Consider the following 15,232-nt stretch of genomic DNA (forward strand, 5'->3'; position numbering starts at 1 on the left):
TGCTGGTCTACACACAGACAGACTGACAGATACATGGAAATCTATCATGTTATTCAGCAATAATCAGACTTCCCAGATTTGAGGTTTTTTCACTGAATTTTGACATGGGGATCAGCCAGGACCCAGAAGTTGGCAGACCCTGTAAAACATATTTGACTTTCCACAGCTCTTATGTCCAATGAAGACGAGTCATCCACAAAGCTAATCAACCCATCCACCCCTTGCTTTATTGCTTGATGTATGAAAGCGTGTATGTTACAACAGCCCCTGTGCTAAGCTTGGAACAGGTTTGAACCTCTCAACCCATTCCTACCACTGTCAGACACTCATTAAAAAGTCCTATAAAAAGGAAGCAAAGCAAGAAGGCCTTTCGGAGGAATAAAAGAGGAAAAAATCACTCTGTCCTCTGGAAGGTCACCCACAAATGACTTTTCATCATTACATCACCTTAGGCGACTGAAGCAGGTTTGACAACTACTCTTACAGCAACAACCACCAAATATTACTTATTACACAGAGTTTTCACAAAGGGGCTTGAAAAAGTCTTGTTTTGCAATAAAACCTTGGAACACCACACGTCTGATGGAAAAACTCCCCACAAGCCAGACAGAAGCAAAGTTGGTTGTCTTTTTTCTTCCCTGAATAAACACAAGTGTCTCAGGTGAATGAAGAAAGATTTTGCCCTGTAAGCTACAAGGCACTGATTAGTTTTCTTCAGGTTCCTCTTGCCCGCCACATGAGAGGGAAGGGTAGCTACATGTCGTTCTATGAAAATGATACCCCACATCAAGGACATGCAGAAATCATTAACATCCTTCACACTAAAAACTGCATACCAATCAAACGAAATGCCTCAAATGAATTTAAAAGCAAGGCACCCCTGCTGGCACCCCTAGCAGGGCTTTTAAGTCCGGAAGTCAGAAAATGAGAAAGAGAAGAATCCCTAATGGATGTTATGGAAGAGAAAGGTGACAATTATTTAAATCTGTGTTCTTACAGAGGAAAATACCACCTGAACGTGTGCTTCCTTTCCCTCAAAACAACTAAGGGCAATGGAGGTGCAGTTGACAAGCAATAAGGACACAAACATCTACAAGGGCTTGAGGACTGGCGCTGCCTGCCTCCCAGCCATCCTCCAAGCCCTGCCACCTAAAAGCGCCCTTGCCCTGCCGCTCTTGCCAGCAGGACTAGCTTCACCCAGCCCCACTGGCAGCCCTGCGCCAGGGCGCAGACGGGTTTTGAGGGCAGCAACTCAATTTGCACGTGCAGTTTCCACGCTTGGGCTCATAAGCATCCAACTGCAGCACTGCTTGGCGGCCTGTTTTAAGTTCATTTGAATATATAATTGAGGGAACCTATTTTTATACGTGAGCGCTAAACAACCAGCAGCTGTACGGGCTGGCCAAGGTCAATCACACAACAGACAAGGTATCTGTCTCAAGAGCACATGTGGCCGTGGTCTATTCCTCTCAGTCAACCAGCAAGACAACAAAATACCCGCTGCAACGTGTCTGACATGCCACCCAAGTTCAGCCAAGCTTGCTTGCCAGAGTGCACTGAGCCTGGCTGTTATCCCAGGTGCCTCAGCTCTTAAAACTGGTCACAAACTCACCAGCCTGCCCTTCTTCCAAAGCTCGTCCTCGCACACTGCCAAACACTCCAGGGGACAACACGAGTCTGACAAAAAGACAAACGTGGACAATATGGGAGGCTAGGGCATCCATCATGGAGATTGTGTTTGGCTACCCACAGGCATGACTGAGCTCATTCCTTCCCTGGGAAAGCAGTATTTGTCATGATAAGTACATGTATCTCATTTGCTGTGGAAGGATTACTGCAAGAGGCCCCTGAGCCACCAGAGCACCTTGGGGAGGTGACAGAAGGCCCCAAAGATCTGCTGACCAAAGATCAGCATCAGGAGCTGAAGGAGGCAGGACTCTGACCACAGCAGTAGTGCAACTGGAGAAAAAGTGCCCAGAGGTATGGGGAGGCTGTGCCAAGGAGGTCACACGCTGGGACACAGAGAGTACATCCAGCGGGTTTAGAAATCCAGAGTGGTTGCTTCAGTCCCCACAGACTCCATCTTCAGTTTAATTTGGCAACACAAACCTGACCTTGCTCTGTGCGTCATCCCAGGGGACTATTACATACTGACTTGTTATGAAAGGCTGTCCTGTGTCACTGAAAGCCTTCATTGACTGCACTGCTCACCCAAGAAGCAGAGTACAGCCTCACCTGGACTCACTGGATAACCACAGACAGAAAAAAATATGCCTGTCTTGGAGCTGAAGATCGTTCTCTTTAGAATTGCACACCTATGGCCCATCTCACCACAGTACACTCCTAACACCCTGTCTATCGCAGCTTGCCTGCAAAGTCACAAAGAAATGTAAACTCCAAACTGTTTAAGTTTTACCTGCTCACACAAATCTCTTTCCAGAGATAGAAAAAAGCCAGCCTTCCCCTGCAGGCACAGACTGCCCAGGCCGTCCAGCAAGGGTCCCAGTTCACTGCCAGGCTTGCCAAGCCACCGAGTGTACCATCTCCCTGCTACCATGGGTAGTATCATCAAAAACATCTGACAACTACTTCTTTGTTGACCTCCCAGCCCTTCCTCCTATCAAAACATGAGATGTTTTAGTGGATGGTATGTATTTGTTTCACTTTCCAGAGCATCACAACTCCTTTATTCATTCCTTAGAAAAGATGTATCACTGCACTGAGACGAAGGGTGCAAAGGGTGAAGTTTATTCTTAGAATTGTGTCTTCAGTAACTGATGAACAAAATGAGTCAAATGGAGTTTAATAGGCACAATTCTATACAAAGCTAAGCAGTACAAAACCCTGCAGGCAACAGGGAAGGGCTGAAGGAGTTATACAATACAGTATTTCAACATCTCATGAAACTTTGAAAAAAAACAAACAAAAAACCCCAAGTTCCAAGAAGTATACACTGACCCAATCTTTTCTTTCTGAAGCCATCAGCTGTCCCAAAACAGCACCAATGCTCAGAAGTCATTTATCAGTTCTTCGTATCTCGTGGAGTTCCAATTTCCATTTCTCTCTTCTGTCCACTTTAACTCGCGGATCTCTGCATAAACAGATGTACCAAGGTTTGACTTCTTTCAGTCTTAACCTTGTCAAACTCTTTCATAAAATACACATTGGACCAAAGAATGAAGTCCAGGCAAAACACCTTCAGGACAGCCCTTCTCTGAACTGGGACAGGCCTGGTTGCCAGGGCTGCTCTTGTGTTTTCCTGCCTGTCCGTGGTTCCCAGGGACACTCCAGCAAAAGTTGAGGACAGGTGCTATATGTTTCTGCAACTCAGATTTCTGACAGTCAGCACATTTAAGCTTGAAGGTTTGGAAATGGCAGTAAAGCTGGGCCAAGAATGAAAACCTCTGATAAGCCCACCTTCCATTTACAGCTTCACTGTTTCTAAAACAGGGCTTCTACTCTGTCCCCACAGTGTTGGAAAGCTATGCAAGATCTTCAGTGTCTGCAGCTGCTGAAGCACAAAGCACTCGGTGACACTTCACTGATTAGGATGCACAGGCAATGAATGATTAATTATCTTTCCTACTCCTAGTAAGTTCATCAGAGAGCTGGTACACCCTTTCTATGCAGAGCTTCCAGCTGTTCGCCAGACAGGCTTTTGCTAGAGGACGTGGCAGAATCCTTCAGCCATACACGTATCAGGACATACACAAGCAGCTCCAGATGGCTTCTACTGTCTGAAACAATGTGAAGAAACTATCAGCCCTGAGGTTACACCTTTCTGGCAAAATCTGGATTTCTTCCCTGGTGAGAAGCAGCTGTGGCTTGGAAGAGTTTCAAGCGATTTCAGTCTGCTCGGACACCTGGCCAAAGCTCCTCAATGCCTCCCCAGCCTGACAACAAGCAGCTCGGAGCATTTGCTCGCCTTGGTTGTTGCTGTCTGCTAGGTAAGTGCTCGCAGGCTCTCCAAGAGAGGTGTCTCACTAGCTTGCCTGGATAAGAAAGAGATGGTGGTAGAAACACAGGGAAAGGAGAAACAACTGTTGGCAAGAAACTCCTCTGGGTTAAATGCTAGCAGCTGGCAAGTCTGAGGACAGATGAGCCAATTTCTTTGCATTGCCATGCCTGTTAGTACGGTCCACGTCCCCACTGAGAATACCTGAGCATTGTGCAACCAAGATCTCAAAGTCAGAAGTGTGAGATACAACATTTTAATGCACAAGGCAGCTGAATATTTAATCAGACACCAATAGCAACCTAAACTTCACCCATATGGTCTTTGTGTTCTCTCAGTACTGAAAAGCCTTCATTCTTACAGGAAAGGAGCTGAATTCTCTCCTTTTGGAGATGAATTACACCAACACATTAAACCTTCTAACAAGGTGACATGAACAGCATTTGCACTTACAGAAGCCTGATCCAACAGCCAAAAACACCACAAAAAACCTGCTACTGCCTTCAACAGGTACTACAAGCAAATAAGAAAAACACTATGGCCCAAACATATCATTAAACATATTTCATTAAACCACTGTACAAAAAGCAATTAAACAACAGTGGATCACCAAACTCCCTGACACGATATTTATACACCAAGTAGGAAACTTCAGCTGACTGCTGATTCCTCAGCCTCCACTGGCACATCCCGGAGATGTTTCTCCACATGGACATCCTGGCTGTATATCTAGGCTGTGACAAGCTTCATGATTCCGGTCCTAATGAAGTCAGCTGAACATTAAAAATTGGAAAGAGGAAAAGAGAAAAACAAAGTGCAGCAACTGAAATGCTTGCAATCTAAAGTGCACTAAGAGAAAAGTACACTCAAGATTTCTCCCTCCCCTTACGAAGGTTTCTCCTTATTTTGCCAGCATAACTTCAATGTCTTAGCTATTCAGTGCTTTTACCAGTATTAGCAGCTCGAGTACACTCACCAGCTTTTCCAGGAAACATCATCCCCGGCAGAGGTGTGATTCTGCCACTTGGAAACTGGTAACTGGGAAGGAGAAAATCATGCTGTTTGTCAGGGCCTTTTTGCTTCTACCTCTCTCCTTTAAAGCCCCCAAGAATGAGCCTCCGATTCCCCTCTGCACGCTTTTAACTTCAACCACCTAGGCATCTCGTGCTGACAGCTGCCACGGACAACATCTGGAGTCTGGGACTAGGAGGAAGAAATCAGACTCTACAAACCACTTCAGCAAAATACAGACTTTCTGAAGCTACCAGGAGCTTCTGAAAAAATCTAACCCAGCCAGCTAAAACTGCTTCTGTGGCTTGACTCAGACCACGTCTGCAGGTTTGTCAGCAGCCAACCCAGCGGAAGGCTCACAGGGAGGAGGCAAGAGCTGACGGAGGGTTTCAGGAACACACCTTTGTGACCGCAGACGGTCTCTGGCACGGCCAGGCATATGGCACGCACAACACGTAGGCGGATGGAACCGCCCTGCCCGACACCAGCCCCACAATTTTGCCACTGCTACCTTTCCTCCTCCTTGCCGAGCCTCTCTGAGAAGGCATTACATGCTCGTTGTGTCTCGCATTCAGACTGTGTGAGACTACTGTGCGCAAGGGTGTGAGAAACTGTGCTCTGCACCTGCACAGCACAAAACTGCAAGAGCAAACCCCATGGGGAGACCACATCCCCGCCGTATGACAGCTACCCTCACGTTCTGCCTGCTGTTCTCACCCATGCATGGCAGCCCACCTTACTCTCAAACTTCTCTTCGTGCAGGGCAAAAGCTTTGAAGTATGGAGCAAGCAAATATTTACATCAGCACGTAACCTCCTCTGACTTTCGACAATTGAAGTTTACTATACCCATCAAGAAGGCTGGGTTTTACAAGCCCAACTTGCAAATCTTGACGTGTTCCTTTCATGAACTCTGTGAACTGCTGCTACACTTGCAGCAGAAAGCAGAGCAGTGCCAAGGGCAGCCTGATTAGAGAGACCGACAGAAGCAGCAGCACTGAAGCTGATAAGGCTCTGATAATTTGGTTACAAAGGAGGAAATGTAAACATAGAGTAGACTCCCTGAACAAAAAATAGAGGGAGGGGAAGACAGTAAAGGACAGAGAGCAGACCAAAGCAAGTGACATTCCCAGGAACGCTGTTAGCCATAGGGGTGGGAACATTGTCCATAGGTCAAGGCCGAGAAGCTCCAAGTAACAGATACGACGATTCTGCATCCCCTTTCGTCCACAGACACTAATGATGACCATTGAGATGAGTGCTTCCCTGCACAACACGTACAGTACAGCTCATTAATTTATCTAGCATGGCTACTTACAGGCTATAATCTGAGAGAGGCTGGTTTCGTTATTAGCACCTACCTTTGCTTTATAAAGCTGTCTGTGGTCATGTCAAGGCAGGAATGTAAGAGCAAGAAGTGAGAGGCCACCACGACACCCCAGGGTGTCACTGCGCATACGCTTTGCCAGCTACTCCCCTTCTCAGCTAGTAAAAGCAGACACCTACGCTGAGAAAGCAAAACCCTTCCTGGGACACAGCCATGGAAAGCCATTTACTTCCCCACATTGCTGCCTTTTGCCTCGGAGATACAGCCTCTCCGAGTGCCTCTCTGAGGAGCCACAGGCAGACTGGCATGGGCACAGCCAGCTGAAGGCTCTTGGAAAGGGCTGGGCAGGAAAAGAAGGCTTCAGCCTGACAAGCATCATCTAGGAGAAGGAAGAATCCATCTTCAGACCCTGGAGGTAAATAGGCAAGGGCAGCTCTTTCAAAGAGGGAAAGCACTAAGACCTGTGAAAGAAACACAAGAATGATGTATGTTCAGGAAAGCCAGAGCACGCCTGTTTTCCTCTTCAGGTTACTGCAGAGAGCTGTAAAGGTGGTCACTCCACCAGGCTTGCAGCCGCTGCTAGCACAGAAGCTGTGGCTGGGCCATGACTGCCGAGAAACCCCTGAGGTCCACCACGCACACCCTGGCAAATGCCACAGCTCCAGGGCAGCAACTCCAGCGTGGGCAGGATGCACTAGACCTCGGGGTGATGGGCTGAGGATGGACATCAGAGGTGGAAGAAGGAATTAGGGAGATGGGTGCGTAGATACTGGATTTGATGTGCTGGTACCACACAGTGCAGAGGCTTGACTTCTGCCTGAGAAATCCTAAGAAAAGCCACAGCAATCTTGAGAGCTGTAACAAAGGTCAATGGCAGTAAGCAGGGACAGCAGGCCGGGGAAAAGGAAGAATAAGACCTTCACCACAGACCATAACAGCCACGCGGAGAAGTTTACATAGTCCTGTGTCAGCTATTGAGCCAGCCGAATAAACACAAAAGAAAACGGCAACTAGCATAAAGCTGACAGCTCCATTTAAAGCCCAGCACTTTCACCTCCTAGCAGTGCAAGGAACAGAGGTGTGTTCACCTCTGCCCTGCAGTGCTCCCCCAAACACAGCACCGCTCCCTTCACACAGACCCTTCCAGCATACGTGCTGGCAAACCACAATGGATTTAAGGCTCAAAGACCCAGGAACGTCTACAGCCTATCCTTGGAGCTCAATCAGATGCTCCAGGCAGCAAATCCCTGCCCCAGGGAGGCAAGATAAGAATTTACTATTAGACAACTGCTGTGCTCAACCCTGCAGAGCTCTGCTGCACGAGTGTCCTTCCGTGGCAAGTGACCATGTCTGAGCAGACAGCTCACAGTGAAGCACCTCCAAGACCCTGCAAGACAGAGAGCATTGCTGCATAACCATCCACACCGCAAGCAAGCCGCAAGGGCTTCACTCCACTTTTTGCATCTGGACAGGTGTTATTTTGCCATATTTTCACATTACTAGAGCAGTATTGCACAACAGCAAGCATTTAGCCATCACATGAGCATTTTCCATTTTTTTCTAGAAGGGAGGCTAGATTTTCTGGGTAGCTACACTTAGCAGAGCCTCACTTGCAGCAGCCCCAGGCTTTGACAAAGTAGCATGTGATTTTCAAAAGCACTTGGTGCACTCCTCGCTCTGATCCCATTTATTTCAATCCTGCAGTGACTTGCATGGGAGCAGGACAAAAAAGCCACTCCTGCCCAGTGCAGGCTCCGTACAGCACCCTTGCCCTCAATGACATCCCCATCAGGGTCACAAACGCTGCTCTAAAATACGTTACTGCAAAGGAGTGTGGTGACTGGGAAAGGGGGGGGATTAATGAGGTCTTAATAAATGTCTGCAAAAGCATATTTATTAATTTATTATTAGATTCAGTAACTTGCAGGAGTGCAGGTTTTATATGATTTGAACATCATATCTTCTGGGATAGTAAAAAAAAACCCAGCTCATAAATCAGTTGGCTCTTCCTGAAAATGTAAGCTCTAGCAACACTACTTGAGGAATAAAATTGGAAGGTGTTGGCTGAAAAACTGATGTCGTAGCTTTCTGCTGGATGTAGAACAAAAGCAGCCTGTGGTCTCTGGATGCATTTTTCGTCTGTTTTCTTCAGAAAACAATTTGGTCTTTTAGATATACCTATGTTGTCAAAAGGAAACACAGTGCTGTCACACACATATCATCACAGGGCTATAGTGCAAGTGATTTATATGAACACTCACGTAGGACATAGATATGGACACAAATCTTGGGAAATTTGAAAGATTTTATTGTGTTTCTGTAGTAAAGGGGTTCAAGGACATGCAACTTAGTCATTTGACATTCTGTTTAACAGGCAAGTCAAAGCTCAGAATTGCATAGTTCATGGGGCAGAGCAGGACCAGAAATATGTCATGAAGAAGTGCATAGGATAATTTTCTCTACTGTAAGATTTGAAGGGCATTCTGAGAAAAGGGGAAACGAGCATCTGTACTTTCCTTCTTGGCGAGTTTATAGAAGCAGGCAGCTATCTAAACGGCAGGTCAGGTGTTAAGAGACTGAGCGTTTCTTCACAGCTCCGCCGCAAGAATAGCTGTTTTCTGCTAGCAGCCTCAAGTGTCAAAAATATTTTATTTCTGAGAAGAAAAAAGAAATTTCAAAGATCTTTGATATAAATTCTTCTTTCCAGTACAGTTTAAGGAGGACTATCAGGCTCTTTAATGTTGACTGAGTCAATCTTAAAATCAGACACAGTTATGCATCTTCCAGAAGATTTGATGTCTACAGATACAGAGCCAGCAACAAGCAAGCACCATGAGCCAGAATCAAACTCGGTCTTTCCACAGAATAGTTACACACTGAAAAATAAGCCAACCCTTTTTCCATCGGGAAAGGGGGTTCACCTTGAAGACTCTACCCCTTGTGAGCCTTCAAGATCAAATAATACAAAATGTTTTACATTCACCTTTACCAAACTCATGCTTTTCTACCCAAAACACCTGCTTGCATGTTTTCATGCAAAGGAAACAGACTATAAAGGCAAGGGGGGGAAAAAAAAAATCCTTACTGAGAAAACACACCTGGGCTGCTTTATTGGGAGCGATAACTGAATTCTTGGAGTTGGCAGGGAGAGATTTCTTATTTCAGATATCTATCCATAGACCCTCACCTATACAAAAGCTGCCCAATAACCACATATCATCATCTATGGCTGTGTCACATAAAACCATCTTGAAGACAAGGACAATGAACTTCCAGCATCAACAGCCACCAAACTACCAAAATCTCTCCTAAAAGGTGGGACTCTCAGCTCTACTTACACATTCAGCTTAATGAAGTCATCACTTTCACCCAGTAGAGACAATGTCGTCCCATGTACAAAGAGGTTGAGGCATTCAGAAAACTTGTGTCTATCACCTCCAGCTTCTTTCCTGCCCTCTCCATTACCTCACTTCACACACAGCTACCCACCCATTTTATCCTGAGCCCATCTTTCAGCTTCAGCATGGTTGCAGGAGAGGGGACAGTCATTAGTGCCACACACCATGCTAACACCAGGGTTTCACACTCCTTCCAAGCCAGGCATGTGGACAGCCTTTATTTCTGTTGCACCTTCAGAAAGACTCTGAATAGTATACTCAACATATGAATAACAAATATGACCAATATAAATGCAAGTTTCAGTTGCTAAACTGCCCTACAAATCCCCAATTAAAGGGCAAAAAGCTGGTCATTCCTACTACAGCTCTGTCTTTTGAGACGAGAGACATTACAATGGTCCCTCGTGTCCTCAGTAAAATAGGCTGTACTGATTTTAAAAACCAGCATCTCTCTTCCCTGGGCTCACTGTTATTTTCACCTCTCAAAGTGAAATCAAGAGAGAAATCCAATGGTTGTAATAGTACATGTGTTTTTAGAGACAGCACTTCAGAGCTGAGTTACATCTGAGAAGACACTACAACCGTTTCAGGCTTGAACTATAAATCGCTTTACTGACAAGAAACCAGATTTCTGCTGGCTGAGGCTCTCCTGAAGAGCTTTATCTCTCTTCAGATTAATCCTGCGGTCCCGGAAAGTATTGGTAAAAGTCAGTACTCGTGATCCAGGCCACACAAACTGTAAAATGGTCCACTATAAATACCTGGCATCTTCAGAGTCCTCAGCCAACCAATTCAACACAACGCATGCATATTTAAGATATCTCAGGCAAGTCATTTCCTTTGATTTTATTTCTCATTTGACCATATACCTATTGTTTCTAAACAATGTCATTTTAAAATCCAGCCTTCTAATTTTGAAACCTAAAACCATCCTGAAGCCCAAATTGCACCCATTCAGCAGAGACAGACACACCACGACACAATTCCATGTTGCTGGATGTTGCTGCAGTCACCAGTGCAGGTGTAACAACCTCAAGTAGCTTGGTCAGATCCTGTGAGCAATCAAAGCAGGGAAAGCGATGAGCACAAACACACACACCTAACTCTGCAAGGGGTGGCCAGTTTAACAATACGACTCTTTTTACAAATAACATTTACAATAGGTGCTGAAACATAAAGTGTATCCTAACGCTTGCTTTATTATTTTTCTAGTTTAAAATCAGCTGCTGCCAGCCAGCACCAGAGGCCTGACTCTGCAAGGGCCTCTGTCCCCAGCTGGCTCATCCGTCCCCGCAGACCCCTCAGCACACTCGTCCCTAGACACGTCCTCCCGGGCTTTGGCAGGACCCATGCCTACAGGCGCAGCACTGCCATGCCTCCACTACGTCTTTTACAATGCAAGGCTGCGCTTTGGGGGTGTAAAGAAAACGTGATGAATGCAAAGCAGGACTCTCCTGGACCACAGCACTCGGGGAGCGTTGCAACAGCTGAGCCCCAGCTCCATGCCCAAACGGGAACAAAACTGCCTCGGATCCTGTGAAAAGCCTGCTCAGTGGAACCTCCCGCAGCTACTGGTGTTTAAGCTCTTTTCTTCTGGTTTCGCTCCTCATGCAAGGAGGAGGAAGGCAAGGGCAACTAACCATTCTCTTGCCACTGCCATCTCCCCTGCGAGCAGCTCTCAACCTTACCTATTCAATGCAGCAGCCATGCCCCCTCGCCCGCAACCTGCGCGCTGCCACGGCTGCTTCCAACACACACAGGCCCTGCCACCTCTCCTCCTCCTCCTCCTCCCGAGCAGCCAGAGCCTCCGGGCTGACTCCTCACCCATCAGGAAGCAGCTAAAAGAGGCAGATCCATACAGACTGTCCTTCCAAGCAGTTTGTGCCACTGAATTCTCAGCTGTTACAGGGCTGATGATCAACAGGCATGCCACAGTGAGCACCAAGGGCTGCGTCACTGTAATCCTACGTTGAAGTTCAGGACAAGCGGATTTATGTTTGAAAAGAGAGGCCACCGAGTTCAGAGAAATCCAGGGGCTCTGGATCATGCAGTGGGTATTTTGTTTTGGCGGGGTTTTTTCCTGCTTTTTGAAAGAGAGTGAACATAATGATGATATTTCTAGCCCTGCAGCTATGAGCAGACAGATTCCACAATGCACATGGAAGCAATGCTACCCTGCACATTTGCATCCAGATAGGAAATATGGTTAAAAAAGCATGGTTTTGTCTGCTGTATGTTACCAGAGGAAGAGTTTGAGGCAAATCTGGCACCAGGCATTTTCCTGTAACTCTCAAAACACTAATCGCCAAAGCCCAGGTTCCCACCAGCAGAAGTCAAATGAAATCCCGATGACTCGCAGAGAACAAATCTCTAGACTAGAAAACAAGTTCCACATCTCAGACTCAAGCATGTTCTGAAAGCTTTACAAATGGCTAACCACCAGCAAGTTATTTCACACTCTTGTATAATTCAGCCCAAATCCCAAATGAGCCTTTACCTTAGATACCTGGGCCTGTCTTTTGCTCCCCAGCATATGTACGCACACTCAGACAAAACACACTTATCTGAGAATCATCACAGGGAGTCAAGACATCATGTCAGACTTGAAGAAAATCAATCCAAGTGAAATTACAGGGCTGAAGAAGTAGAAATTTAGATATTGTTAGAAAGAATAAATTTCTTGTTGCCTAAAACTACTGCACGACAAAATTATTACTTCCCATTAGAGACATAATGTGTGTTAACATCTGATGATACTCAGGAAATTAATGCAAACTCAGGACTGGTTTTGCAGAACAGCAGGCTGAATACTTCACAACTAACGTTGCCACGTTGCTTCTCATAAGGTATTGTCAGAGACTCTGGGGACTGCAAGCGCGTAGCCACGCAAGTGAAAATTAGGACAAGTCAGACAGCAGCTTTAGTAACTATGGTCATGGTGAGAGAACACTGGGAAAGCGTCTCTCCCTCTCTGCATCCCTGCCAAGTGATTGCAGAGACACCAACTATAGACTGTTTTGGGGGAGAGGGGGAACAATCATTTCAATATTAACAAAGCCAGGTATCCATCCCTGAGAGGGATGGACTCCTTGAGTAGCTTGCTAGCTACCACAAATCAAGGAAGGAATGAAACAGTAAATAATGTGACAATGCGGGGAGACGGCTCTTGGTGGAGCCCATAGGAGAGGCACACCCAGTATTACCTTGGCTCACAAATGAGGAGTTGGAAACGATCACAGACTGTTAGCTTTTAGTTAAAAGGAACATTCTTTTAGTTAGGATAAATTTCTTAGACATCTTAAATCATCATTAATTTTACCATTGCAATGTAAAATCCAAGGAAAGGGCACTTCCAGAAAATAAACCTCTGTTGACTCATACTCATTCAGTGACACATACCTCCCCAGTAATTTCTGTTCCCTGTACTGGGGAGGCACAAGCATCACTCCACCGCTCGCTGTCTGTCTGTGCGTCACATCCACAATGCTCAGCTGATGTGACAGTAAACACAGCTTTTTAATTAACAAGTTTCTTTCACTTCAAAAGGTGTCCTCTTAGGGGCTCCTCTAAGAGGAATCACCCAAACACACTTCTATGCCACTGTTTGACATTTTTGTGAGTAGCATGAATGGGAAGCACACTTGAATCATCCTACTACAGATAGGTGTAAACGTGCAGCAGAACAAGAGAAAAATAATTATTTGGAATATGCAGTAAGGGAAGAAAGGGAGGCAAAGTCTTCAAAAGCACTCACTGCAAATATAATCACTTTTCTCCTACTGGAAGTCATTAGTAAAACCTGCAAGCTTTTGAAGGAGAACAGGGTCAGATCCATGTTCAGTGCATTGCAAGTCCCAGAATTTTATCCACAAGCAGACATCATCCTGGGAAATAACCACCTCTGGATAAACAACATGACCACACATTCCGAAAACACTAACTGACGCTTTTAGCGTGCTGGCAGCATAAGCCTCACGTACACACACAAAAGGTGTGAGATAAAAGCAAGTTTCCGCTTACAAGCGCAGACCTGGGCAGCAGGAAGGAGGCAACTCCACCCCTCTGAAGTCATCCAGCATTTTCATACAGCCTTCAAATGTGCAAGACCCCCTGCATATTTTCACGTCTTGATGTTACTCTCAGACACAACTGAGCCACTCTGCAGGCCACGGCAACCATTTCTGAGGTCCAGAGGCTGCCCGAGGGGACAGCTGGTGTTGCGTCAGAGCCTCCCGCAGCAGGAGACACAGCTCACTTCCAGAGCCGAGCAGAGGTCAGCCACTTCTTGCCGCCCTCACAGGCTAGCCAGAATCAAACTGTAAGGCAGTAAAACCAAGAGGCCTCAGCCCACGCCGCCCTGTCCACGGAGGCTGGAGATACACAGCTGCAGGAATCCAAGTTGCAGGCATTTCTCCTGTTTTTTCCCCTCAGACACCTGCTGGCAGTCTTCTCTGTCACCTTCATCAGCTCAGGACCCTATGCCCCACACACACCCCTTCACTTCCTATCAGACATGGCTTCATTCACAGGGCCACAACTAAGGAAGAACAAGGAAGACGATCTTTCACATGCCTTTCTGTACAGAAGGTGTAAGGTCATCTTTACCCCATGCAGGGGAGGTGGGGGTGAAAGGAAAAAGACACAAATTCGTCTTGTTCCTACTTGCAAAGGAGAACTGACAAATTCAGTTCCTATTGCCCCAAGCCAAAGCAGACCCACACAAAGCAGTGTGTGGGACAAGACTCTTAGTGTTGTTATCATAAAGACTGCTGTGACTGTTCACCAGGAGCTAAAAAGGGAAGTTGTTGCTTGCTTCACAGCATACCCCTCCCACCTGCCCCAGCCAGCAGAAACCCCCCACTGCAGGCACAGCCAATAATGCTGTGTTGGTAGAGAAACACGGTTCCCCAAGGATGGTCACAGGCTCCTCAGAGAACAGCACTGCAGAAGCTTTTTCAGAATAAATAAAACATGCAGGATAACTGGGAGTTGGTGTCACACCTTAGTAACAGTTCCTTAATTTAAGGGGTACAAGGGCACTTGGAATCAAACCCAAAGAACTCTTTATTTCTATTTCTGAATCTCAGACTGCCCTTCTTCTACAGCCCTAGCTGAAGGCAGCATTAGCTAGCTGCCAGAGGTCTACACTTCAGCATTCAGGATTCATGAGACCTATTTCCATCTCTGATCATCTTCTTGCTGTGAAGCCTCCGTTTCTATTATAATCTTCTGCTTGCTTTATTTTATGGGTAAATGGCAGGCTAGCCCAAAGACATTTCTCAGCGTACATACCTTCACCCAGAACAACAGTACTGAATCTCTGAGGCCTCTGCACTAGAGTCATGCAGCTGGTTATGGGACTTGCAGGACAAAGTATCCTCATCAGGTCGAGTGGAATATTCACTGGGCTTGGCTTCCTTTTACTGAGCATCTCATTTATTCCAGGGCCTAAATTCACAAATCCTCAGAAGATGAACTGTGGTTGCGCACAAAGAGGACTTAAGCACTCCTGATAATCCTGACTTTTTAGTAATGGTGTGGA

The 15,232-nt window shown here is 46.2% G+C and overlaps 1 protein-coding gene across 4 annotated transcripts in view; it reads right to left on the minus strand.

Annotated features, from left to right (window-relative positions):
• The window catches only part of HERC3 (HECT and RLD domain containing E3 ubiquitin protein ligase 3), a 54,796-nt gene that overhangs the window by 33,264 nt on the left and 6,300 nt on the right, over positions 1–15,232 (minus strand). Inside the window, exon 2 of one of the 4 annotated variants that reach the window (XM_075421521.1) lies at positions 2,959–3,091. The exons of the other annotated variants lie outside the window; for them this stretch is intronic. Coding sequence (XP_075277636.1) covers positions 2,959–3,019 — 61 coding nt within the window. The 5' untranslated portion in view covers positions 3,020–3,091. The remainder of the gene's footprint in view (positions 1–2,958; positions 3,092–15,232) is intronic. 4 annotated transcript variants of the gene reach the window in all.

The sequence above is a fragment of the Opisthocomus hoazin genome, chromosome 5 (assembly GCF_030867145.1).
Source record: "Opisthocomus hoazin isolate bOpiHoa1 chromosome 5, bOpiHoa1.hap1, whole genome shotgun sequence".
Lineage (NCBI taxonomy): Eukaryota > Metazoa > Chordata > Aves > Opisthocomiformes > Opisthocomidae > Opisthocomus > Opisthocomus hoazin.